At 42.7% G+C, this 27,303-nt stretch overlaps 1 protein-coding gene across 2 annotated transcripts in view; it reads left to right on the top strand.

Moving 5' to 3' along the window:
* The first annotated feature begins 1,320 nt into the window (after positions 1-1,320).
* The window catches only part of HS6ST3 (heparan sulfate 6-O-sulfotransferase 3), a 546,915-nt gene continuing 520,932 nt past the window's right edge, over positions 1,321-27,303 (top strand). Inside the window, exons 1-2 of one of the 2 annotated variants that reach the window (XR_006578008.1) lie at positions 2,048-2,186; positions 9,168-9,814. Coding sequence is in view for 1 of the 2 variants with exons in the window: in XM_045009561.1 (XP_044865496.1) it covers positions 1,642-2,186 (545 nt within the window). In the remaining variant the exon portion in view is untranslated. Of the gene's footprint in view, positions 2,187-9,167; positions 9,815-27,303 lie in introns of those variants that run through there. The other variant, XM_045009561.1, reaches the window with a different exon arrangement.

Below are 27,303 nucleotides of genomic sequence, written 5' to 3'. Positions count from 1 at the left end.
AGAAAATGTTTAAAGATATTGGGTATCTTACCAAAATATATTCTATCACAATAATGAATAAAAGTAAACAAACATCTTACCTATTTTAGTCTGTTTTGCTAAGTCTAACTTATGCTAGCTTTTCCATAAATATAACTTCATAATTATTTTGAGTGTAGTTGTAGCTGTGTCTGTCCCAGGATATTAGAGAGACAAGATGGATGAGGTAATCTCTTTTATTGGACCAACGTCTGAAGAAACTTGTCTTTATTACCAAAAGGTCTTTCCCAGACCTGAAGAAGAGCACTGTGTGGGTCAAAAGCTTGTCTCTCTCACCAACAGAAGTTGGTTCAATAAAAGATATTTCCTCCTGCATATTGTGTCTCTATTTATTTTGAAAAACAGTCATAAAACACTCTGCAATTTTGCTTTTTCCACTTACTAGTGTAAGCAGTAGTAATGAGCTCTCCCCTGACATCTAGTGCTGAGCTGTGGAAAAGGACTTCAGGAGCAGACAGCATTCCCATCCTGTTCTACAAACACAGGACACATAATACACCAGATGCCAACATGCCCCCTTTTTGGAGTTTGACTTTATTATAAGAGAAAAAACACCCAAAAACATTAGTCCAGTATTCTCTACACTCCAAGTTTTCCATAAGCACAACTCAGTCTCCCACTAGAACTTTTCTCTCAGAGAGGCACTCAGACCTTAAAAAGTCTCTAACTCTCGGGGTTTTAGGAAAAAAACGTGAAGGTGGGGGGAGAATAACGCAAACAAATACCTCCCCTGCCCAAATATATTTATATATATATATATATATATACACACACACACACACACACACACACCAATCTCATGTTGTGGGACGCTGGGTTCCGGATACAATGCTAACACCCACCGGCCCGTCAGACATCGCTCTGCTCGGGGCGCCTGGCGGTGCAGAGACTTGGCACCACAGATTGCGGTGACGGAGCCGCTCCCGCGCTATTGCGGGTCCCACATGCCGCCCACTATTGCCACTCCCGCAGTAACAGCTCACCTGCCCAGGCAGCAGGGACACGTGGAAGAGCAGCTTCTCCTCTTTTATTGGCTGTCGCCCGTCCCTTCCTCCCGTATTTCATTGGCTGGTGCAGCAGCCCCTCGCAAAAGCCATTGGTCTCCGTCTGGTACCTGCAGGGATGGAGAACGCCCCCTTTTTCGCTGCCGCCTCCCATTGGTTGGTGAGCCGGAGCGCTGGCCGCTACCATTGGCTGTTCCTGGAGCCGCCTGGCAGGGATTGGCGGGCGCCCCGCCCCGCCCCGCGGACGGGGTGTTTGGGTTGGCACGGTGCTGGAGGAGCCGAGGCGTGAGGTCGCGCTGCCGCCTGACAGTTATTCAGTCGGGTTGCGGCAGCCTCGTGCCGTGGCAGCGCGCGCGCGCGCGACTCCTTCGGGCTGCCGAAGCCCCAGCGCTGCCGTCGCCAGGCGCCGCTTCAGCAGCGTCCGCGCCCCGCTGCCGCTTGGGCGCCTGAGCGGCAACCAGGGGAGGTGCCGCCGCGACCATGCCGGTGCCCGGGCGGGGGAAGGAGCCAACGGGAGCGGCCGCCCTGCCAGAGCCGAGCAGCGCCCGCCGGGACAGGCGCCTGCCCCGCGCCTGAGCCCGCGCCCGGAGCCCGCACCATGGACGAGCGGCTCCACAAGTGGCTCCTGCCGCCGCTGCTGACGCTGCTCTCCGTGCTCATCATGTACCAGTACGTGTCCCCGTCCTGCCCCGGCGCCGCCTGCCCGCGCCGCCCGCCCGCCGCGCACCGCGGGGCCCCGGCCCGGGCCGCCCAGCCGCCGCACCAGGAGGGGGCGGCGGCGGCGGCGGCGGCGCTGCCGCGGCTGGTGCCCAAGTTCCCGTTCGCGCGGGCCGAGCTGTGCCGCCGGGTGCAGTTCGACATGCGGGGCCGCGACGTGATCGTCTTCCTGCACATCCAGAAAACGGGCGGCACCACCTTCGGGCGGCACCTGGTGCGCAACATCCGCCTGGAGCAGCCCTGCTACTGCCGCGCCGGCCAGAAGAAATGCACCTGCCACCGGCCCGGGGGGGACAAGGACACCTGGCTCTTCTCCCGCTTCTCCACCGGCTGGAGCTGCGGGCTGCACGCCGACTGGACCGAGCTCACCAGCTGCGTGCCCGCCGCCATGGAGCGCAGGGGCTGCCCCGGCAACCGCACCCTCAGGTCAGTGCCTGCCCCGCGGAGAGGGAGGGAGGGCTGCTGTGCCCCGCGCTCCGGAGGGGATGCCGGCAGCTGTCCGGGAAAGGCGGCGGCACCGGCTGCTGCCCTTGGAGGATGGTCCTGGGGAGGGCAGCACTTAGGGTGACCAGACAGCAAAGTGTGAAAAATCAGGACGGGGTTGGGGGTAATAGGAGCCTATATAAGAAAAAGACCCAAAAGTCGGGACTGTCTCTCTAAAATCGGGACATCTGGTCATCCTAGCAGCGCTGGGGGTATGGAGGGTGACAGTCCACCCCCTTCCGCAGTGCTACAGACAGACACAGAGGTGAGCTGCCCACCTGCATGGATCCGTGGCACTCAGCCCGATGCTGCCGCGGACTCCCACACTACAGAGCTTTGTTGCTGTCTAGGCATTTTTCTATCCAGCCCAGGCTCTCCTCTAGCCTAAATTCAGTCCTTTCTTCAACCACTGGCTTGCTCTATTTATTCTGAGCAGAAGGACCCCTTGCAATGTACCTGACTCTTTAGCAATCACCTTTATAAATACCTTTCTAAATAAAAGGCCTGATCCATATTGTTAAAAGCCCCTTTGAAAAACAAAAATTGAGCTCTAAAAGTTAATTTGCATTATTTCATGTATGTTCATTTATTTTTTGCATTTCACTTTAGTCAGTTTCATTTGCTTACTCTCATGAACTAGTAATCTTTGGATTGCACAATAGAATATTTAAGTCCAAATATAAGGACTTTTGGTGGGAGGGTAGGCCTCTATTTTTCTCTGTCTCAATAACATAACTGTTGGCATGGGTGTCTGAATTTCTGAGACAGCTTTTCAGCAACTCAGCATCTAAGGGATTCTGATAAATTTGAATCAGTTTATTCAGTTATTCACATTCTTGTCTACATGGAAGAAAGGTAATGAAACCTAAAAGTTTACCAAAAAAAAGGTATCTACAGGCATATGCTTCATACTTTTAATCAGTGTTAGAGTGCATACTTTGGTAAAGTCATTAGACTTCTGTATTTTAGGGTTGTGTATCACCAAAAATATAACCCCAGATATGGTTTGCTGTGTGTGTAGATATGCTTGTATTTTTGATCCCTTATGCTTCATAGCATGTTTTTCTGAGCTTTGTTAATCGTGCTTACAAGCAGGTTGTAAATTTTGAACTTGTCCGAATTTAATGCATTGGAATTAAAGATTTCCAGTCAGTTCAAGTGGTTGGTAGCAGATGCTGCTGCTGTTCTCAGGAGCCAGAGAACATGCAAAAGCCACAGTGGCCACAGGGTTCTGAGACTAAATCCTATATTTCACTTTTACCTACCCATCTAATTTCAGTTCCTTTCATGAGACAGTGAATACAGTTTAATTATAAATAAACTCCACTGTCTGGCAACTTTTCAAGAGCTCTTCCCCAGGGCTTTAATTAAAAACTACAAATCCGTTCATATTTGACAAGAAGGTCACAACTTCGGATGCTCTCCTCCAATGCTTATTTTTCCTTATTCACAATGACTTGTAATACAGTACTTCTGTTCTTAAACCTGGATACATTCATTTGCTGACAAACTTCCAGTCTCAATGGATTGCTTCACTTCTATATTTATTGTGTATATACATATATATTCCTTATACAATTTAAAGATGTGAAAGGAAATAAACTTAATTTCCTTTTGTGACGAGATTACTACACTTAACATCTCTTTGCAGCTATTTGTTTTTCAGCTAGGGCTTGTCTACCCTTGGAAATTTACCAAAATACCTAAATGAGAGAAAGTCACTCCTATTCCAGGAGCAGAGTGTTCAATCAGGCTAATACTGAAATTATTCCACAATAGGTACCCTTGTAAATTTTGAAGTATAAACAAGCCATTAAACTTTTTCTCCTGTTTTTCCTTCCTCCCTGAGTTGCACTGTGTGAAAGAATGTAAGCAGTAGAGATCTCAGCTGAAATCGTAGAGTCTATGAGAGTCCACATGCAGTAAACAAAATCAGGATCAAAACCATCATTGCATTTTGCCAGACAAGTTTCCCTAAAGCAATAATTAATATACTCTTAGATTTTTGAAGTCTGTAGCCATCCTATTTTGTATTGTGTTCCTGTCAGCTTTTGCAAGAGGAACAAGGTCTCAGCTTGTCAGTACCTAAACAGAAGACCTATAAGGAGCACTTGCATGCCAGAGGACAGATCTAAATCTAAAAGGCGACAGATTTCCTTCTAAGTCAGCATTGAGCCAGTATGTTAGAGACACTGTAAATGATTGTAAAGCAGAAATATTGAGCATATGTGGACATTTAAAGTGTTTGCTACAATTGTTTTCAAGAAAAGTTTAATAAAATCTTTAAACTTAACTCTTTAAATTTAATCTTTAAACACTTGTGATGCCTTGATATGTCTTAAAGGATTTAAACTTTCATCTATTTAGGAAAATATATTCACAATTGGGGCCTAAATTTCTCCCTGTGAGCTAAATCGAAAAAAATCCTTCATTTAACTATTTGGGTGTAGAAATGTAATTGTTACAATAATAGCTCCTTATCTTCTGTTGGAGAGTGGGAAAAGTATTAATTCCTCATTGATAAACCCATTGACTTTAAAACTTGAGATTTTAAAATACAGTACATTTCACATTGTTTCAAAATATTAATTTATATTTTGTGCAGAAGAGGAAAAATTGGTGTGAGGGAGATGAGGTCCCCTGTATATATACACTTAGTTCCCATCTGAAAACATCTGATAAATATGTGCTTATCTTTATTCATGTTAGTAGTCCCCTGGAAGACAAACAACTACCATATATACTTGTTCATAAGCCAAAATTTTAGTAAAAAAGGGGAGCACCAGACAAGGGGGTCGGCTTATGAACAGGTGTAGAGAGGGAGAGGTGAGACACAGCCCCTCCCCTCAACAGAGGGAGCAAGGAGACAGCAGAGCCAGAAGGCAAGAGGCGGGGCCAGAGTCTCTCCGCTTCTGGCCACATTGCTCTCCCCCCAGCTTCCAAAGCAGCTGCAGCTCCAGGGCTGACAGGCTGCAGCTCTGCTGCTCGGCTCCGCCCCCCAGAGCAGGCTGTGGCCATGCAGCTGAAGCACGCTGCGGCTGTGCCATCTGGCCCAGCCCGCTGGAACATGCGGCCATGCCACCCGGTCTGGCCCGCTGGAGCAGCTCCAGCCAGGTCAGAGACATCCTCCGCTGGCCCTGGAGAGTGTGGGGGTCCTGGGCTAGAGGTGGAGTCATGTGGGGGTGGTCACAGGGGTTACTCCCCTGACTCCTAGCTTCTCCCCCCAAAAAAAAAAATTCCCTAGCAGTTGCTGTCCTGGGACACTTTGTTTACTTAGGTTTACCTCCATACCTGCAGATGCTCGAGCTAAACAAACCATCTCGGCCCACCAGTGGCTTATCCTGATAGCCCTGGAGCCAAAGTTTGCTGACCCCTGAATTATAGGGTCGGCTTATGAATGGGTTATAAAAAATTTCCATTTTTACTTATCCAACTTGGTGGGGTCAACTTATAAACAAACCAGTTTATGATCGAGTACATACGGTAATTTAATCCTCAACATTTGGCTGTTACCTTAGTGGGATTAATTATGTGATATGTGAGTAATGGTATGGACATCTATGTTTCCAGGGCGTGGATGTGGTTTATAGAACATTTTGTACAGGTGAGTTTATACAGTTCATACATTTATAAAGATGTTAAACTGTAAACGTTATACCTTGTTTATAAGGGAAGGAGCTAGACTTTGAATAACTTTAGGGACTATCTGAAGTGCTTGTATTAAATTTGCAGCTTCATTAGTACTCTATCACCATCATAATCCTTATGATATAGATAATTAAGGAGAGGGGATATTATTTATATGGAAGTTGTTTGTTAAATATTATCTTGAGTTACATTCTCCTTTCATTTGTTGTGTTTACAATTATTACTTACTAGCCAGAAGCTGAGGGTTAAATTAATTGTTTCAGAAGATTGGGAATGCAAGGTAAAATGGAGTGATAGGATTATAGATTGTAAATAGGAGATTAAAGTGTATTAAATTAGACTATTGATAAAGCAACTTTAAAAGATAGAGAAGTGTTAGAAAACAGTTTGAAGAAAAACCATAGAGGTTGTTCAATTGACTGCTACTAGTCATTTAATTAAAGCAAATACAGGAATAATTCACAGAATTATAATATCTGTTTTCTTTTTGGGAAATCATTTGGTCCTTCAGTAATGTTATAGCCCTTACTCAAACTTTTATCTGATCTAATCAATGGATGTAACTGTTCACTGTATCCTGGTAGTATTTGTTGCTTGTATTGTATTACATCCTGTGTCAGGTTAAGATAGGCTGACCAGATAGCAAGTGTGAAAAATAAGGACAGGGAGCGGGGGTGGGTAATAGGAGCCTATATAAGAAAAAGCCCCAAATATCAGGACTATCCCTATAAAATTGGGACATCTGGTCAGCCTAGGTTAAGAGAGAGACAAAGCAAATGTAATAGAGTAAGGCCAGAAGGGTCCATTAAGATAATCTAGTCTGATCTCCATGTTATTCTGTTTATTTGAAACTCAGTTTGTAAAGTACCTCAATAAAAGTCTGATCCTGTAAAGTGCTGACTGCCCCCTGCTGTGAGCACCTTTCACTCCCACTGAAAGAGAAATCAAGCCCTAACCACCTGTCTAGGGACATACACCAAGAGACTTAAATTACATTTTAATCACTGTTTCCAGTATTCAGTTTATGTGAATGGAATTTTTACCTAAACTAAAACGGACAGTAATAGAGGTCATATCTTGGAACAAAGTGAAACGTATTAGATATTATACATGACACCTTAAAGCCTCTGGATTTATATTAGGAATTAGACTTCTACTTCTGCTTTATACCATAGGTTAAATTTTATTGTTAAAGTAACTGCTAAGTGAATTTGCAGTTTCAGCTCAGAGAAAATCTTTGGCTAAATATCTAGCCAAGGACTTCACTTGAGTTGAGATCAGGAAGATGATGAGAAAGCCCTGATTGTGAATGTTACCAAAGTGTTTGATCCTTTGGGCTATATTAGAATATATCTTTGGTTTAATGAAAAAGATTGTGTATTTTGCTTTTTCTTTTAACATCATGCAGTTAACATAAGCTTCCATCTCAACTCTTTATATGGTAATATACTGAGAAAATAAGATATTTAGAATTTAAACCCTTTCCTTAATCTTATATAATATTAGCTATTATTTGCATTATAAAGTTTTACGTTAACATTTACAAACATTTCAAAAGGTGTTTAATTTGAACACTGTATACAGTTGAATACGTTTATTTTTATAAGTGATTATGAAGAAAATTATTTGAATCTAGTACCAGTGACTTGATTTTATTTTTTAACATGGTTGTACAGGAATGGTTTAGTAATTAAACCCTTGATGGGCTCTGGAGGGGCCAAAACAGATGTGAAGCAATACCTTAACTGCATTTTTTAGTTTTCATAAGTGTGTTTTTCTCTGTAACATTAACACACACTTCAGGGAGGTATGGGGAGTTCTTAACCTAGCATTTCCTATATTCCAGAAAAGTATGGGGAGTAGAAGTCACTGTTGTGCAGCCAGTTATAACTCCAATTTAACCTTCATCAGGGTTTGCAGTCTGAAGTTAATGTAAGTCACTTGCTGCCATCAGTGGTACTGGTCAGATTTTCAAAAGCCTAAGTGTAGGCTTCTGTTCTTGAAAATGTTGTCAATGTACAAAAGTTTACAATAAATTTAATTCATTGGAATTCTAAATGTTCATTGTAAAAACTGAATCTGTTTATTTTAAAGTGACAGATTTCATGCCATTGAGAAGTTCTTATTAACAAAAATACAGTTTTCAGCGTCAGTGGCTAAAACACATACACACATGTTTAGCTCTTAGTGCATAAGTAGACCTGTTGAAATAATTGCTTCGTTGGTTACAGGATCTTCTTTGGTTTAGTATTTTTTTTGCCTAAAGCAGTTTTATAAAGTTTAAATAAAATGCCAAATGAGTAGCAGCATTTTAAAAATGTTTACAATTAATCTTAAATTTTAATCTAAGATTGCAATAGCACAGTTTTTCAATTTTTAAAAAAAACTGATTTAAATAAGAGTGAGGGCATCTTTGTAACAGGTTATTTACATCAGTGACTTAAATCTCTCCACTCTAACCCTGTGTCTCGAAATCCCTCAGAATTTGTTCAGAATAATTTAGTTAACTTTATGAATGTGCCATGCCTCATAGAGCTGTGGATTCACAAATAATTCTAATGCAGAAGAACTATGATGCCAGCAGTAATACTGTTATACAGATATACAGCTGCATTATTGTGTATGAGAATGCATATATGCATGTACATGAAGCTGAGTGTATACAAAACACATAACATTAAATATATTCGTAAAGTTCTTAACCATTTGGAAATCTTTGTAAATGTGTAGGGAATAAAGTCCTTGTGTACATAGGATGGGGTGAAAACAGCAGGCTTCAGCTATCTCAAACTGAATAAACATTAGGATGACCAATACCCCAAACCCTATTGAACAAAATTAATGGTCCATTACGGGAGGACACAAATATAGTGAGGCACCATCTGTCTGATCTCCCAAAATCACCAATTTAATCCAGTCAGATGGTTCCAGTTGGGAAGGTCCTGAGTGTTATTCTCCAAGGCTGGATTGCAACTTCCATGATACCTGGGGGAAGAGATACTTGCACTTCCAGGGAATGCAGGGGTAGCATTCGGTGGGTTCCATCCTGGTCAGGGGAGTGAGATCACTTTGTGAAGCTCTGTCCAACTAGGAGCTGCTGCTAGAAAACCAGGAGCTGCTGCTGAGAAATTGCTGGGGCTTTGACCAGCGAGAGAGCCACAGAACTTATTGCTGGGCTTCATTGGAGCCAAGGCAGAGACTGTTGCTGTGCCTAGAGCTGACTGAGGTTGGCTACAGTGAAGGAACGTGAGTAACCACCACCTTTGTTTCAGAAAGTGCTTGCAAAGAAATGGAGATAGTGAAGAGACTTTGATGGATTTCCCTGAGTCTGAGAAGAGATGAAGTGGCCTTATTGTCTAATGAAGATCCAGGGTCACTGACCTGTGGTTAAAACAACTCCCATCTTCAGAGGGGTTATGGAGGTTTGAATGACCTGAAGTTAGAATTGCTCTGCCCCTTGTTACCTTAGCTGTATTGCCTTACTGGAGCAGTAGAGTTCTGTTCACAGATTGATATCTTCAAGTGTGCCCATGCAACCAAGTTTCTAGAACTCTGAAATTAAGAGGAATACACACTCAAGTGTGGGGTAAATTAAGTTGGTTAAGTTTAATTTACTACTGTAAGCTGCATTTATTAATTGATTTGTTGAAATGAAGGTTGTGACATTTTAATTAATCTTAATCTGTTATCATGTTTTACTACATTGTTAAGTAAAGGTGTGTTAACCCTAACCTAAATTTATATTGGATGCATATTGTTTTTAATTGGTACTTTTCAGTTAGACCCCTCACATAGATCAACTCAGGTTTATTCCTGGTGATCCCCAAGACATGCCAGTGAATGTGTATAAGGCCCAGTCAGGTGTATAGTATAAGGACTGCAGCTGAAGGATGGATAGAGGATTCCTACCTTTCCAACATCACCCCGGGATACTCAGGATCTCCTTTACTGTTGACAACATCAGGGACCTGGGCACACAGGTGAGTGTTGCCTGCTCCTGAGTAACCCAGGAACGGAAGGGGTGGTACAGAAGCATACTTTGAAATTAAATTGAAAATTTAAATTAAAAAAGTTAAAGCTTAGAACTGTTTAAACATAAATTGTCAACATCTCATGTCAAAATATAATAAGCAAATATCCATACTTTAAGTTTTCAAGCAGCATTTTTCTTACCTTGCCTATCTGTAAATTTCAATTGTTATTGAGGGAAATATTTTTTCATCAGTTTGTGTTTATGGTGAAATCGACATTTACTGTTTAAAAATCTAATCCTTCCAAGGCTACTGATTAGTAATCTAGAGAATAGAGGGATTGTTGTATTACTAGAATTCTTTACCCCTGAAATGAAGTATATGAACAGTTTAAAAGACACAGCAAATACTAGTCAACAGTTGAAAACAGGAGTGAAAACCATTCTTATGTAGAAAAGTGCATGGGAAATGTACAAGGACAGAATGTGTGTAATTACCAAAGCTAAAAATTGGCCAGGAAACTGATTTATAGCACTCCCTGTTCCTGTAAAAAGTGCCATTAGATCTTAAGTCAGAGTTAAAACGTTGGTTTAGTTTCTTCTAAAACAAACCCAAATGCATCTCTCTAGTTCCTTTCACTGGAATCCTCTGGGTGCAAGCAGAACTTTATACAGTCCTAGAATCATCAAAATGTAGTGAAGGGCTGAAAGGGACCTCAAAAGGTCATCCCGTTTAGCCGTCTGCACTGAGGCAGACCAAGTATATCCAGACTGTCCCTGGTAGCTGTTTGTCTAATCTGTTCTTAAAAACCTTCAATGACAGAGATTCCACAATCTTCCTTAGAAACATGTCCGGAACTTAAACTTTCTAACTATAAGAATAGTTATCCTAATCTAACCTAAATCTCCCTTGCTGCAGATTAAGCCCATTATTTCTTGTCCTATCGTCAGTGGACATGGAGAACAATTGATCACAGTCCTCTTTATAATAACCTCTAACATATTTGAAGACTGTTATCATGTGTCCCCCGCACCTCCGTGTTCTTTTCTCAAGACTAAACATGTCCAGTTTTTAACCTTTCTTCATAGGTCATTTTGTTTCTCTTCTCTGGACTCTCTCCAATTTAGTCCATGTCTGTCTTAGTGTGGTGTCTCTAGCCTCTCTCCCCTCACCAATGGGTGCTTGCAGTTTTGGACAATGATTAAATTCTGTTTATCATATAAAAAATCTGCTTCCTATAAAATCATGCTAAATGATAAAAGTGAGAGAGAGCTGCTGTAAATAAGGATGGATGGATCATAGTCTCTTTTTGTGGAAATCGTAGTTGTGATCCTGAATCTCCATATGTATTCTTGTAAGAACAAGCTAGTCTTCGTCCTGCTCTATACTTGAAAGATGACCAGTTGCTAAGAACTGATGCTGAATGCAGATTAGCTGCAAGTGTAGAAAAAGATAGTGTTCACCACTGGCTCAGAAAGAGGTCAAAACTTGGTTGCACCTATAGCAGGCACCTGTTATGAGCAACAGGTAATGTGTATAGTATAGGTCAGTCCTTACAGACAATTTAATGGTGTGGAGGGGAGGTTTTTTATATTTAAACAAATGTTCAGTCTGGCAGTATTTGAAGCCCTTCCATTAGTTGGGCAACACATGATGTAGCTAGGAGCTCGCTTACCCCCTTTAGATATTGTTCACAGGCTCTTCTAATATTTTTTTGTCACTTTCTCCCTGGTTCTGTGATATGTGGGGTTTTTGGCGTCCTTGACACTTCTTGTTTGACACTCCACTTCTCAAACCTGGCTTCCTATTGACCTTTCTTATTCCTAGCTTCTTTCTCGGAGATGGGGTGGTATGCTTTTGTTATCACTACACCCTGGTCTACACTATGAGTTTAGGTCGAATTTAGCAGCGTTAGATTTAACCCTGCACCCGCCCACACGACAAAGCCGTTATTTTCAACTTAAAGGGCTGTTAAAATCGATTTCGGTACTCCTCCCCCGACGAGGGGATTAGCATTGAAATCGACCTTGCCGGGTCGAATTTCAGGTAGTGTGGTCGCAATTCGATGGTATAGGCCTCCGGGAGCTATCCCAAAGTGCTCCATTGTGACTGCTCTGGACAGCACTCTCAACTCCAATGCAGGGCCAGGTAGATAGGAAAAGGCCCGCGAACTTTTGAATCTCATTTCCTGTTTGGCCAGCATGGCGATCTGCAAGTTAGTGCAGATCTCATCAGCAGAGGTGACCATGATGGAGTCCCAGAATTGCAAAAGAGCTCCAGAATGGACCGAACGGGAGGTATGGGATCTGATCGCTGTATGGGGAGATGAATCCATGCTATCAGAACTCCGTTCCAAAAGACAAAATGCCCAAACATTTGAAAAAATCTGCAAGGGCATGAAGGACAGAGGCTATAACAGGGACCTGCAGCAGTGCCGCATGAAACTTAAGGAGCTGAGGCAAGCCTACCAAAAAAACAGAGAGGCAAACGGCCACTCCAGGTCAGAGCCCCAGACATGCCACTTCTATGATGAGCTGCATGCCATTCTAAGTGGTGCAGCCACCATTACCCCACCCCTGTGCTTTGACTCCATCAGTGGAGTAGCACGCAACAGGGATGCGGGTTTTGGGGACGAGGAAGATAGCTCACAGCAAGGAAGTGGAGAAACTGTTTTTCCTGACAGCCAGGAACTGTTTCTCAGCCTGGACCTGGAGTCAGTACCCCCCGAACCCACCCAAGGCTGCCTCCTGGGCCTGCCAGGCGGAGAAGGGACCTCTGGTGAGTGTACCTTTGTAAATATTATACGTGGTTTAAAGGCAAGCATGTTTAATGATTAATTTTCCCTGGCGTTTGCAGCCAGTACAGCTACAGGAAAAGTTTGTTAACGTGTCTGGGGGTGGAGTGGAAATCCTCCAGGGACATCTCGATAAAGCTTTCCTGGATGTACTCCCAAAGCCTTTGCAAAAAGTTTCTGGGGAGGGCAGCCTTATTCCGTCCTCCATGATAGAACACTTTACCACGCCAGGCCAGTAGCATGTAGTCTGGAATCATTGCATAACAAAGCATGGCAGCATATGGTCCCAGTGTTTGCTGGCATTCAAACAGCATCTGTTCTCTATCTCTTTGTGCTCTCCTCGGGAGAGTGATATAATTCCTGGTCACCTGGTTGAAATAGGGTGATTTTATTAAGGGGACATTCAGAGGTGCCCATTCCTGCTGGGCTGTTTGCCTGTGGCTGAACAGAAATGTTCCCCGCTGTTAGCCATGCGGTGGGGGGAGTGGTGAAGGGATCATCCCAGAGAAGTGTGTGTGTGTGGGGGGGGGGTTAAGTTGGGTTTGTGCTGCACGTTAACCCGAAAACCGCAGCTTCTCCTCCTTTTAAATGGCCAACCCAATGGCTGCTTAGTATGGGAAATGAGAGCGCTGCTGTTTGAAACCATTGCCACATATTATGAAGGTTAAAGAAGCCAAGAGACTGTGTTTTACCATGGCTGCCTGCAAGCCAAATTCTGTTGCCCAGCCCTGTGTGAAAGATCTCTCACGCCAAACCGGCATACCCTCAATAAGAGGCAAAATGCGACCTTGTACCAAAAGCACATGTGCTATGTAATGTTAACAGCAAGGTTTAGCGTGAAAGAATCTACCCATTGTTCTCTAAAATGTGTCTTTTTAACTACCACTCTCCCTTTTTTTTCCTCCACCAGCTGCAAATGTTTCAACGCTCACACTATCTTCTCCTTCCCAGAGGCTAGTGAAGATTAGAAGGAGAAAAAAACACACTCGGGATTAAATGTTCTCTGAGCTCATGCAGTCCTCCCACACTGAAAGAGCCCAGCAGAATGTGTGGAGGCAGACAATGTCAGAGTCCAGGAAAGCACAATATGAGCGTGAGCACAGGTGGCGGGCTGAAGATGATAGGTGGCGTCAGGTTGGTGACAGAAGGCAAGAGGCAATGCTGAGGCTATTGGACGAACAAACTGATATGCTCCGGCGTATGGTCGAGGTTCAGGAAACGCAGCTTGAGCACAGACCACCACTACAGCCCCTGTGTAACCAACCACCCTCTTCCCCAAGTTCCATAGCCTCCTCACCCAGACACCCAAGAATGCGGTGGGGGGGGCCTCCGGGCACCCAACTGCTCCACCCTAGAGAACTGTCCAAGCAACAGAAAGCTGGCATTCTCAATAAGTTTTAAAGTGCAGTGTGGCCTTGTCCTTCCCTCCTCCCCCCACCCACCCGGTGCTTCCCTCCTCCCCCACCCCTACCGGGCTACCTTGGGAATTATCCCCCTATTTGTGTGATGAATTAATAAAGAATGCATCAATGTGAAGCAACAATGACTTTATTGCTTTTGCAAGCGGTGATCGAAGGGGGACAGGAGAGTGGTTGGCTTACAGGGAAGTAGAGTGAACCAAGGCATGAGGGATTCATCAAGGAGAAACAAACAACTTTCACACTGTAGCCTGGCCAGTCATGAAACTGGTTTTCAAAGCTTCTCTGATGCGCACCACGCCCTCCTATACTCTAACCGCCCTGGTGTCTGGCTGCGCGTAATCAGCGGTCAGGCAATTTGCCTCAACCTCCCACCCCTGCCATAAATGTCTCCCCCTTACTCTCACAGATATTGTGGAGCGCACAGCAAGCGGTAATAATGGGAATATTGGTTTCGCTGAGATCTATCCGAGTCAGTAAACTGCGCCAGCGCGCTTTTAAATGTCCAAATGCACATTCTACCACCATTCTGCACTTGCTCAGCCTATACTTGAGCAGCTCCTAACTACTGTCCAGGCTTCCTCTGTATGGCTTCATGAGCCATGGCATTAAGGGGTAGGCTGGGTCTCCAAGGATAACTATAGGCATTTCAACATCCCTAATGGTTATTTTCTGGTCTGGGAAGAAAGTCTCTTGCTGCAACTTTTGAAACAGAGCAGAGTTCCTGAAGATGCGAGCATCATGTACCTTTCCCAGCCATCCCACGTTGATGTTGGTGAAACGTCCCTTGTGATCCACCAGTGCTTGCAGCAGCATTGAAAAGTACCCCTTTCAGTTTATGTACTCACTGGCTTAGTGCTCCGGTGCCAAGATAGGGATATGGGTTCCGTCTGCCGCCTCACCACAGTTAGGGAATCCCGTTGCAGCAAAGCCATCCACTATGACCTGCACGTTTCCCAGAGTCACTACCCTTGATATCAGCAGCTCTTTGACTGAGTTGGCTACTTGGATCACAGCAGCCTCCACAGTAGATTTGCCCACTCCAAATTGATTCCTGACTGACTGGTAGCTGTCTGGTGTTGCAAGCTTCCACAGGGCTATCGCCACTCGCTTGTGAACTGTGAGGGCTGCTCTCATTTTGGTATTGCGCTTCAGGGCAGGGGAAAGCAAGTCACAAAGTTCCATGAAAGTGCCCTTACATATGTGAAAGTTTTGCAGCCACTGTGAATCGTCCCAGACATGCAACACTATGCAGTCCCACCAGTCTGTGCTTGTTTCCTGGGCCCAGAATCGGTGTTCCACGGCATGAACCTGCCCCATTAACACCATGATGTTCACATTGCTGTGGCCCATACTTTGAGAGAAGTCTGTGTCCATGTCCTCATCACTCTCATCACCGTGCTGCCATCGCCTCCTTGCCTGGTTTTGCTTTTGCAGGTTCTGGATCTGCATATACTGCAGGATAATGTGCATGGTGTTTACAGTGCTCATAATTGCTTGCCGTGCTATGGCATCTGCGCTGAAAAAAAGGTGCAAAATGATTGTCTGCTGTTGCTCTGATGGAGGGAAGGGTGACTGATGACATGGCTTACAGGGTTGTCACACGGAATGGCCCCCTCAAGGATTGAACTCACAATCCTGGGTTTAGCAGGCCAATGCTCAAACCACTGAGCTATCCTCACCCCACTATTCAGGGAGGGAGGAAGGAAGGGGGGAGCAAATGAATACAAACCAAATCTGGTCTCTTTATTGTTTTGATGCACTCTATCTCTCTTATACATCTTAGGCTGGCAGCAGACGGTGCAGTACGACTTCTAGCCATTGTCGTCTCCTGGCTGCTCGGCAGAAATCGGTGCAGTACGACTTCTAGCCATTGTCGTCTCCTGGCTGCTCGGCAGAAAACTGTGCAACACGACTGCTAGCCATCGTTGTCTCCTGGCTGCTCACTAGAAAACGGTGCAGTACCGCTGCTGGCCATCGTCGTCTCCCATTTATGTCCAGGCGCTCCCGGCTGACCTCACTGAGGCCAGCCAGGAGCACAAATCTGCCCAGTCGCCCCCGACCAACCTCACCAAGGTCGGTTAAAAGAGCACCTAGAAGACGACGACGATGGCTACCAATCATAATGCACTGTCTGCTGCCAAAAGGCAATGAGCTGCTGCTGTGTAGCAATGCAGTACCACGTCTGCCAGCACCCAGGAGACATATGGTGACGGTGAGCTGAGCGGGCTCCATGCTTGCCGTGGTATGTCGTCTGCTTGGGTAACCCGGGAAAAAAAGCGAGAAATGATTTATTGCCGTTGCTTTCACTGAGGAAGTGGTTGGGCCTGAGAACATTTACCCAGAACCACCTGCGACAATGTTTTTGCTCCATCAGGCATTGGGAGCTCAACCCAGAATTCCAATGGGCGGTGGAGACTGCAGGAACTGTGGGATAGCTACCACAGTGAATGCTCCGGAAGTCGACGCTAGCCTCGGTACTGTGGACACATTCCGCCGAGTTAATGGTCTTAAGAGGGGACACACACAATTGACTGTATAAAATCAATTTCTAAAAAATCGACTTCTATAAATTTGACCTAATTTCGTAGTGTAGACATACCCTACATTTCTTTTTATTATGCAGCTGCCTAATTCCAAGTGACATTCCCAACCCCCATGGAACCTCCCAAAATATTCTGATTCTAACTTTTTCTCTTCTGTTAATCAAATTTTTCTTCATGATTTATTTGAGCTAGAGGAAAATAATTATGTATCCCATTACACTGTTAGATATCTAACACCTGAAGTGTGGCCACTTCCAGAAATTAAAGTGTAGAAGCGAATAAAATGCAAGTATGTAGGGGAAGGGATATTGTGAAACTGCAGGATGAATTGGCTTCACAAGGACCTTCAAGACCTTTGACACTTTTGTGGAGACAGCAAACAAGTGATAAAGACTCCAGTAAGACTCCTCATAAAACAAACACCAGTTAAGCCAATAATGTGAATAACAGGTTGAGTGTAACTAGTTCCTTTTTTATTACCTTACAGATGTGCTGGTGAGTTTCATGTGATGCCATTGCCATTAGAAAGTAAGGCATACCCTAGTCTAAGCTATTGGGAATGTAATGGTTTGAGCTAACTTGGATCACTTGTTGGTTTCTGCACAGTGCTGGAGTTGATGTGGAGCTGCCCTGGAAATGGGAATCATTGGAACCTCTGTTTTTAACATATTGTACTGGTAGATGATGTCCCAAGATAGTGAGTCTGCACCTAGTCCTCTCCAGGTTGGGTATTTGTTAGGCAAAGGAATGAGGACAGACCAATGGGCTGAAATGGGACTGGGAAACTTAAAGGAATTGAACAGCACTGGAGCAATAGCACTGTCCCTTCCTCCACCTCTGGAGGTGCCAGATTCTTTACCCCACATCCAAACCCTCTAATCTCAGTGGTGATGCACACAGAACTGAGATGCACTAGCCTGGTGAGGTGCTGCTTGATAGATGCTCAGTCTGGACCTCTGGCGGGGTCACTGCTCCCTGGCTACTCGACCTTCACCTGCCCTCTGAACACCCATGAATTTGGGTCCAAAGTGTTCAGTAGTGCCCATCACAGTCCTTTTCCCTGGGCTCACACACACAGAGCACCACAGTCCTTCCTCCTTCCATAGAGCCCCCCTTCCTCCCTGATAAGATGGTGCCCACCCTCCAGCTTCTCCCAGCTGCCCTGGAATCCTCTCACCTCTTGCCCATCTAGGCTGTTGAGTCTCCAGGGCTTTGCTGCTTGCACTTAGGAGCCATCTGCTGGCTCATTACAATATATAATCATTTTAGTATTGCACATAGGCTTGGCAGGATTCAATTCTAATCAGTCACTGTCAATAAATATCAATTTCAGTGTGTCAGCTGAAATCGAGAAACATCAATCACTAACAGTCGGCATGCCTGAAGGGGTCAAGTGTCACTGGCCCCACAGCTGTACAGGAAGCCCTCTGCTGCTCTCCTGTCATGGGAGTGAGGGAGCAGGGCTGTGGCTACAGAGGGGTCCTTGGATGGTTGCGGGGCCCATGTCACCCTATTCTTGCAGCCACAAGGTACTGGGAAGTTTATGGTTGTCCTGTCCCAGTAGAGCAGAGACCTTTGCCAAAGGCTGCAAGGAGGACAACACGTCCCCAGCTTCAGGGGAGGTCACCCTGCTGCTGAACATTTCCTGCCCAGGGACAGCTCCCACACTTCTGATTGGTGAGTGAGTGAGTGGGTCCAGTGACACTGTATCCCCGAAGGCACAAGGTGTGGGAAAAGCTATGTTCCTGGCCTGGCAAAGCAGAAACCCCTGGCTGGACTAGGAGAAGGAGGAGTTGTCATTGTCTCTGGCTGCAGAGGAGGCCATTCTGCTGCTGAATGGTTCTGTCCCTGGGATGGAGCCATTCATCAGTGGGATGGCCTCCCTTGCAGCCAGGGGCTTTCCGTCTTTGCGGGCCTGGCCACAGGGGTCTCTGGTATGCCAGGCCTGGACTCCAGCCTTCCCCGCACCTTGTGCATGCAGTAGGGTAGCCACTCAACGTTCTTGGAATACAGAACATTCTGGCACTTCCAGGAATGGAGGAACAAATTTTGATAAACTCACTGATTTATTAAACAAAGGGAAGTATTATCTGTAGGTAGTGAATTGAACTGATTTGTTTCTGGTCACTATGTCCTTCAAGATTTTAGAACTAATAGATCTAATTCTCTTTCACCTTGTTTTTATTTGTAAATTCAAAGAAAACAAGCTTTCCTGCTTTTTTCAACTTCCAATTGCTTTCTTAACTTTGAATGAATCAGTCATTGAACTGAACTAGTTGAATAAACTGAAGTGAAGAAAATATTCTCTCTGCACCTACAGAAGAGGTTACAGTTATCAAAAGCTTTCTTAGCACTTCAACAAACTCTGGCTGTGGGCGCCGAGCAAGTGACTTCGACCAGTTCAGTGAGCTGACTTTCTTTAACACTTAGCAACAAGCTTGTAATGTTTAATATGAATTTTAAAAATAATTTTAAGTTGATGTTAAGGTATTCAAGTTCAAGATCTGTCATTATGCTGGTATTTGGTGTATAGTAGGTGATTTGGGGGATAGGACAAACTAAGTGTTAAATCCTTCCTTAGAAGGTTGCATCCTTTTAGATTCAAATTCTGAGGACTCCCACTATATTGATATAAGCTAGCAAGATTACGCCTCTATGATTGCTCAGTCACAGTACAAGAAAATAAGTTTTTACAGGAGGACTGAAACATTTTATTGAGGCTAAGTTTTTAACTTAAAAAAAAAGCCACTGACAGGGATTGTGTGGCAATGAACTGCTGAGGTCAATCATATTACCTTCTGGGGGCTTATCTGGTGTTTGAGCGTGGTGAATAGCTGCAAATAGTTTAAAGGAGTTTGCCTTTTGGTAGTTAATATGAACCAGAGCTAGCCAGTAACGTGTATCTTGCTTGTGACATCTTTGTTCTCCAAAATCAGATATCTTTGTGTAACAGTGTGGTGGGGGGCGGAGAAGAGGGGAGTAGGGAGAATAGACTTTCCAGTCATTGTCTGCATAGGATGTCCTTTCTGTGTTGATAAAGTATATGGGTGTGCTTAGATGTCTTACAATCCCTTGAGTTAACTGCTCTCAAAAGTTCCAGATCCATTTAAGTCAAGTGTGTGGTATCCCTGGACTAATATGTTTAAAGAACCAACTACTGGTATTTAATAGTTTTAGTTCAACATGGAACAACTGATATAGTATCCATGCTACAGACTAAAATGGTAACAACTGTAATGGTTAAGTTGCACTGTAAATGCTTAATATCTTGGTGTTAATGGTTAAAGCTGTTTCATTTCCATGCTTATCTTCCTGAACTGTATTAAGTGTTTTGAGAGCATTAACTGAGTTTTCATGATGAGGGTCACAAATCAATAGAACATGTATGGTTAAAAGAAAAAGGAAAAAATACTAAAAATCTGCAAACTTGGGCAAAAAGTATACAGTAATCTGACAAATACAAGCAATAGAAAAAAGTAAAATGTGCTGCTCATCCCTCTGAGGTTTTACTGTGTAACACATGCTGGTTTTTTTTTCTTGTTTCTTTGGGCAATTATACAACACCTAATTATTAAAGGCACTTACAGGAATGTTTAAAATGGAACCAAAATGTTGCTACTAGTGCTTCTACTGAATCTGGAAATCTACTGTTGCTATAGAGATTAAATTAATTTCTCTTTAGCTGGAAGGAGAGAGAGGATTACTTCTGAGTATGCTATCTGCCTTTATTTCAGCACCAGGAGCCTGGCTTTTGACCTCCTAACCTTAAAGGTGAGCTGTCAAAGCTTGTGCATTCTATAATGTACACAATAGTTTTTCTTTAAAGAAAAAATGATTTTCTTTACTGTTGGGCCATCTGTATTGACTTCTATTGTTTACTGGAGGGACTTCTGAATGACTTCAGAACTTGCATGAGGTAGTGATGTCGTAGTGTAGTCTGAAACCTGAGCTGCAATAGTAATCTTGATAAGTATCTGATGGAAAAATTGAGACTTCTTGAACACAACATAAAGGAGCAACAAAGTGCAGAAGCAAAATACTTTTTTTTTTCTGTAATTAATCTTTAAAACCTTTTGATTCCCCACTGGTTCCTGTCTGATACTTGGTCAAATAAGTGCTCTTGCTTGCTAACTGGTGGAGGAGTACGATACTAATCAAAGCAACAAAGAGTCCTGCGGCACCTTAAAGACTAACAGATGTACTGGAGCATAAGCTTTCGTGGGTGAATACCCACTCTGACGAAGTGGGTATTCACCCATGAAAGCTTATGCTCCAGTACATCTGTTAGTCTTTAAGTTGCCGCATGACTCTTGGTTGCTTTTTACAGATCCAGACTAACACGGCTACCCCTCTGATACTAATCAAAGCAACACTCTTGCTGTGTTCACTGCAAAGACCCTATGGTCTTGTAGCCCTTTTTCTCCCTTCATAACCAAGTCAACTGGATTTTCTTAGGCTGAGTAAGAACTTGGGGATTTGTACCATTGAAGTGAGACCTACTTGGAGAATTTGCAAGATTGCTTCCTTTTATATAGATGTTTTTTGTTGAGACTGTTTTTGAATATCTTAGCAATGAGCCTCTTAACACTTCTCTCTGGAGCCTGTTTCACAGGCTAATGTCTCATTCTCAGGAGGTTTTCCTTGTAAATGTCCTAAATGTCACCAGAAAACTTCTAGCTACTGTTCTAAATGGCTGTTCTTTCTCATAGGTGCTATCGCCCGTAAACTAATATGTTATGATCCCCACTGCTTAGAAATATATATGTGTAACTCTAGAGTTAAGTTTGCCTTACTTTTTTATAGGCAAAAATAGGTGCTCTTATAGATGAGGGCACCAGACCCTGCCCAAAGGTTTCATGATCTAAATGTAGTCCTAATTGAAGACAGAAAGGGACAGACTAGGAGAGCTGCGAGACAAAGTTTACAAATATAGGTCAAGCCTTCCAGTCACTAATCACTTGTGGGTTTTGAGTGCATCTGTGTGGATTCTGCATGCAGAAGCATGTGGGATCTGAATCTTTGATCAGCAGTGATTTTGGACTGCACCTGCCCCGTGCATGCCCAACTTCAGGCATAAAAGGAAGAGTAACTGCAACCATCCCTCAGTGCCCTATTGCTGCCCATAACAGTGAGCTAGGACTAAGCTGTGCCTGCCAGATACCCTTAATGCATTTTCTATCAAATATAGCTTGCTAGGATTATTTCCCTATAAATTCCCCCTTTGTATTTTTTTTAAAGAAAAATCTTTACTTAAATTTATTCCTAAAATTTACAAACTGAGCTCTCTTATTTTTTCCCTTTGGTGCTTTGTGCTGCAGTCACTTTAGTGGGAAGTTTAAAGCCTGTGAGCTTCAAATCCTGCCCACCTTGTGATCATCTCACCCCCCCGCCCCACCTCCTGATACTCACAGCCATTGTTTATTTTGCCTTGATGAGAGCCATGTGCCTGACCAATGTTCTATCTGCAAATCATTCTTGAGCGCAGGAAAATCAAGGGACACCTTGATGAAATTATCTGTTGCAACAGTCTGAGGGACTCAGACGAAAGTGCATCAACCTCTAAGACAGCACCTTCTATCTCTAAGTCAGGGTGTTTCAGTGCCCCCTTTAGCTGGAATACAACTGCCGAGACTTGTACCTATAAGAAGTCTGACCCAGTGCTGGCAAGGTAAAAGTCATGGTTGCCAACAACTACCTTGGTGCGATGGCTGCTCTGGTACTGAACAGAGGCAAAGTAGAGTAGAGCACTGGACCACACGTAGTTCCCAGCACCAAGCTTGCTCCTCAAAGAAAGTGAAAGTTTGAGAAGCCTAAAAAGTGCCGCTTGCCTTCACTCTTTTCCCGAGAACTGAGCACAAAGTGCTGACGGGGTAAGTGACACTTGTTCAGACTCTAATTTGGCACCAAAGTGCTTCATGGCTAGTCTGGTACCTATATCCAGTATTGGTTCCTTGACTCTGAATATTGAGGTACTGATGGAGACAGCATTATCATTTGAGGCACTAATAGACCATATAGACTTATTGCTGATGGAAGCTACCTCCTTTCTTTTACTTTCATCTGTACTAAGGTTGCTTCATCTGGTGCAGACTATGATATCTCAATGCTCAGTATTGATACTACCTGAAACATCAGTACCAGTGGTAGAAGCAATCTGCTTCTCCTTCTCCTAACCACACTTTTCCTCCTCACTCCCCAAATTCAGCTGGGGATTTTCACCTCCTCGTTCACCAAGATCAGGAGATGGATTTCATTATTGTCCAGAAGGAAGAAAGTTTCTTAGAGAACGAGAGGCAAAAGAAGGCGTACACTGACACTACCTATCAAGATACATTCTTCAAAACCCCCTGCAGCATATGTTCATTCTGTTAACCTCTATTTTAGTATTTTTTCTCCCTGTTAATACTTGTTCCATTATTGTAATAGGGATAGACATTGGATTTATGAAGCAATAATTGGAAACATCATCCTTTTCCTTTCTAAAGACTGGAGAAAATCAAATACAGTACTTAGTTTGCTGCATTTCTCCAGTTGGTCATGACTTTTTCATAATTGCCACCAATTGTATAGTTAGTTCACTAATGATCAAATTTTTGAAATATTTCCCTATCTGCAATTTAATAGCTTTTTGTAAGGGTTTTCTTGTTTTCTAATCATCCATAATTTTCTTTTTTAAATTGATGAACACTTCTTTATGAGATCAGTGTGTCACTGATTTTTTAAACCATTCTCATGCGTTGATGGGCCTGCTTTCTCTAACTTGTTTTTATTAATAGAGCTGCTAAATTATTTTTGGTATTTTCCCTGGATTATATTTAGAAGGTCCCTTTCACAAACATCTTTTCCCTCAAAGCTTTTACTCTGTTCTCTATCTGCTTTCCTTTGCAGTACAGATTTTTTTTACCCTAGATCTTGCAGCAGCCCCTTAAGAAACCAGGCTGGATGCTGCTTATTCTTCTTATTCTCTGAGGAATTGTTTTAATGTTTGTATTTTTTTCTTCAGATTCCCCATCCCACTTCAATAATTGCTGGTTTTAATACGTGCCTCTAATTAGACCTTAGTCATCAATTTTTTTCCTCCTTCAAAACTTGTTTTTCTGAAATATACCACCATTGTACTATATTATCTGAATTAATTCCTTGCTATGGTGAATTCAAGTATCTTATGATCACTGCTTCCCAGCTTCCCTATAATTTTCACTTTTATTTTTAAGAAGTAGATCTGGCACTTTTGAATCTCTGCATATTTGCACATATCTGTTACACAATGGATGTCTGCATAATGAAAATCCTCTGTTGGTGTAATATTGTGTCCTTGAGTTCCTTATGAGTTGGTCCATGAATTTTAGATTTCCTTTTCAAGTCTGGTGGTCTTTAGCAGATGCTCACTTTGGTTTCTTCTTTTTTTGCTGCTTTTTCTAATCCAAAGAATTGACTGCTTGTAAATTGATCACAATCACTTTTGTAAAGAAAAAGCTGTTCAACCTTAAATTACAGAGCAGCTAAGATGCTGTTCCAGAATGATGATGGGGCAATAGACAACTTCTCTCCTCTACATGTATGTCACTTTTCTGTGGAATTGTTTCATTTATTGTTGTGATACGCTGAAAAGCAGCTGTAACACTGGCAGGCCAGCTAACCAGTGTATGACCCATAACAACTTAACAAGAGACATTACAGTTGTATCAGGACAATTCACTTGTATGTGAACTTCAGAGCGATGTACTAGACCAGCAATCATTTACTTATTAATTTGTAGTAATAGAAATCAAGGGTATATGCTACATAGGTGCAGCACCCCTGGGCTCCCGGCCACAGGTTCTGCATGCCTGGGCTCCCGGCCTCAGCTCTGGGGTCGGGGGTGGGGTGGATAGGGGTAAGGAGGCTGGCTTTCAGCACCCCCACTATTAAAAATGTTCCAGCGTCACTGATATGCTAAGTGTATTTGTCTTTATTTTTCTTATAGCCTGTTAGAAATTTATCAATGTAACCAAATTAGCTTTTAGATGCTAAATCATTTTCTATCTTAATTGCTTTATATTATGTACGTGACTGTGTTCTGTTAACCTTAAGATCAAAGATGTGGTACACTGCAGGAAACTAATACAGGCAGTCCTCAACTTACGACGAACGGCACTTACGACATTTCTGAATTGACACTCTGATTCGACTTATGACAACTGGTTTCGACTTTGACACTCGGTCCTGCAATGGAGTGGACTGCGGTTCCAAGTTACGACGTTTTGACTTAAGACGCAATTTTCAGGAACCAATTGTGTCGTAAGTCCAAGGACTGCCTGTAATATTATCTACATTGTCTTCAGCTTAACTATCTCTGTTATAATGAATGACTAGCTTTGTCTGTAGCTTGGCTGGAGAGGTATACACAGATAACTCACAGAGAATATGTAAATCCTTTATGGCCAAAAGGGAAATACTGGAACTGGAAAATACCCTGGATAGAGGTGAAGGAAATGGCCTGGGACAAGGAAATAGAGAGGGCTGGGTCTTAAACTACATGCCCACTTCCTTTTTGGAGTCCCAGTCTCCAGCTCCCAGCAAAGGATAGGTGGGAGCTCCCTTTCAACAACATTTTGTTAAGGTGGGAGCTTCCTACACACCCTAAAAATAGAACAGTTTGTCCATTCCAAGAATCTTCTAATGTTATTTTTCTACTTTGTAGAAAAGAAAACAGAAATAAGAAAAGATGTAAAACTTAGTTTAATGGACTTCCTCAGTTGAAATATCAGAGAGGTAGCCGTGTTAGTCTGGTTCTGTAAAAGCAGCAAAGAATCCTGTGGCACCTTATAGACTAACAGACGTTTTGCAGCATGAGCTTTCGTGGGTGAATGCCCACTTCGTCGGATGCAAGTTGAAATCTACAGCTCAGCCACATGTGCACTTTTTCTAGAGCATGTTGCAATTTGCAGGGTGCCCTAGAGCTGATTCTGAACTCTAACTGCATATACAGTAGAATCTCAGAGTTACTAACACTTCAGGAATGGAGGCTGTTCGTAACTTTGACGAGTTTGTAACACTGAACAAAACATTATGGTTGTTCTTTCAAAAGTTTACAACTGAATGTTGACTTAATACTGCTTTGAAACTTTACTATACAGAAGAAAAATGTTGCTTTTAGCTATCTTAATGTAAATGAAACAAACACAAAAACAGTTTCCTTTCCTTGTCAAATCTTTTTTTTAACTGTCTCTTTACTTTTTTTAGTAGTTTAGTAGTACTGTATTGTATTTGCGTTTTTTATTTGCCTCTGCTGCTGCTGCTGCTTGCGTACTTTTGGTTCCAAATGAGGTGTGTGGTTGACTGATCAATTCATAAGTCTGGTGTTTCTAACTCCGAGGTTCTACTGCACTTATTTTATAGTCCATTTCGCTTTCAGGTTAAACCCTTAAGTGTTTGGGTTGCACATATTGCAAGAACTGCTTTGACACACAGCAGTAATCAAACTCTGATGACAGAGATACTACTATCAGATAGATATGAGATACCCCTCAGAGAATTATATAAACCTAATTTTGTAATAACATTGCATTTTCCCCAAAAAGTTTATCTGCATTATTTTATTCTAAAGGTAGTGTGTTTCCGTAAAACTAATTATATGCAATATATGAAAACATATCTCAGAATAATTCTTAATTATATGCACTCATTTAAATATACAGGTGCAAAGCTCCAAATAGATGCATGTTTGAATGCTACATCACACCTCGATACAGGGCACTACACTGTTCTTTTATTTAAATGTGAATTTACTGCCTGTTTTTGTAGTTGTTTATGGTTGTATTTAAAACAAGGAAATGCAAAAATCCTCTAAATGCAATATTATGCACAACTCAGGGATTTCAAAATTATAATAACCATAATGACAATGATTCTGCCAAATGTCATGTATATATTAAGGCAGACATTTTATAACTTACAGACTAATACATCATACTGCCATCTGTACGTCTGAGTAGGATGAACTATGTGAATCATAACTCAATTTCCTTACCTTTTGAGAGTTTAATTTTCATAATATTTCTTTAACATATTTTTGTACTGGATAGTGTGTGTCTTTCCCTATTTGGATTGAACTTAAGGGACCTTCTTAATGGTTTAATAATAGAAGGAAATATGAGACTGGAGCAATAAATCCATTTTCATTATATGTGTAATAGCTTGTGGCTGCACTTTCTTGCTCTTTCATTCATGTGTAGCTGTTATTTTTACATTGATTTTTAAAGCTGTCTCCACTATGGATTATAATTAGCAGTGTGTAAAACATCAAAATTTAAAATTGGATATAGCTAGATTAATTGAAAAGGATAGAAATTATTACTATATTATTTGCATTAATGAAAAATACTTATAAGTTGACCTTAATTATACTCAGTATAAATAAAGGTCCATTAATCCAATGATAGACCCTGCAATAAGTATTTTGTTTCAAATTCAGGAAATGTGCCCAACAATTTTTAGGAGGAAATATTTACTTCATAAAGTCCTTTCTTACTTGATCAGTTGCTAATAATATTACCAAAATAAAAATTTGATAGAACAAGGACTGGGTAAAAGCTGCGTAAAGCTGTTAGGACAGGGGTGGCCAGCCGGAGCCTGAGAAGGAGCCAGAATTTACCAATGTACATTGCCAAAGAGCCACAGTAATACATGAGCAGCCTCCCA

The sequence above is a fragment of the Mauremys mutica genome, chromosome 1 (assembly GCF_020497125.1).
Source record: "Mauremys mutica isolate MM-2020 ecotype Southern chromosome 1, ASM2049712v1, whole genome shotgun sequence".
Taxonomy (NCBI): domain Eukaryota; kingdom Metazoa; phylum Chordata; order Testudines; family Geoemydidae; genus Mauremys; species Mauremys mutica.
Note: the sequence above shows the minus strand (reverse complement) of the source record. Positions and strands in the feature narration are given on the sequence as shown.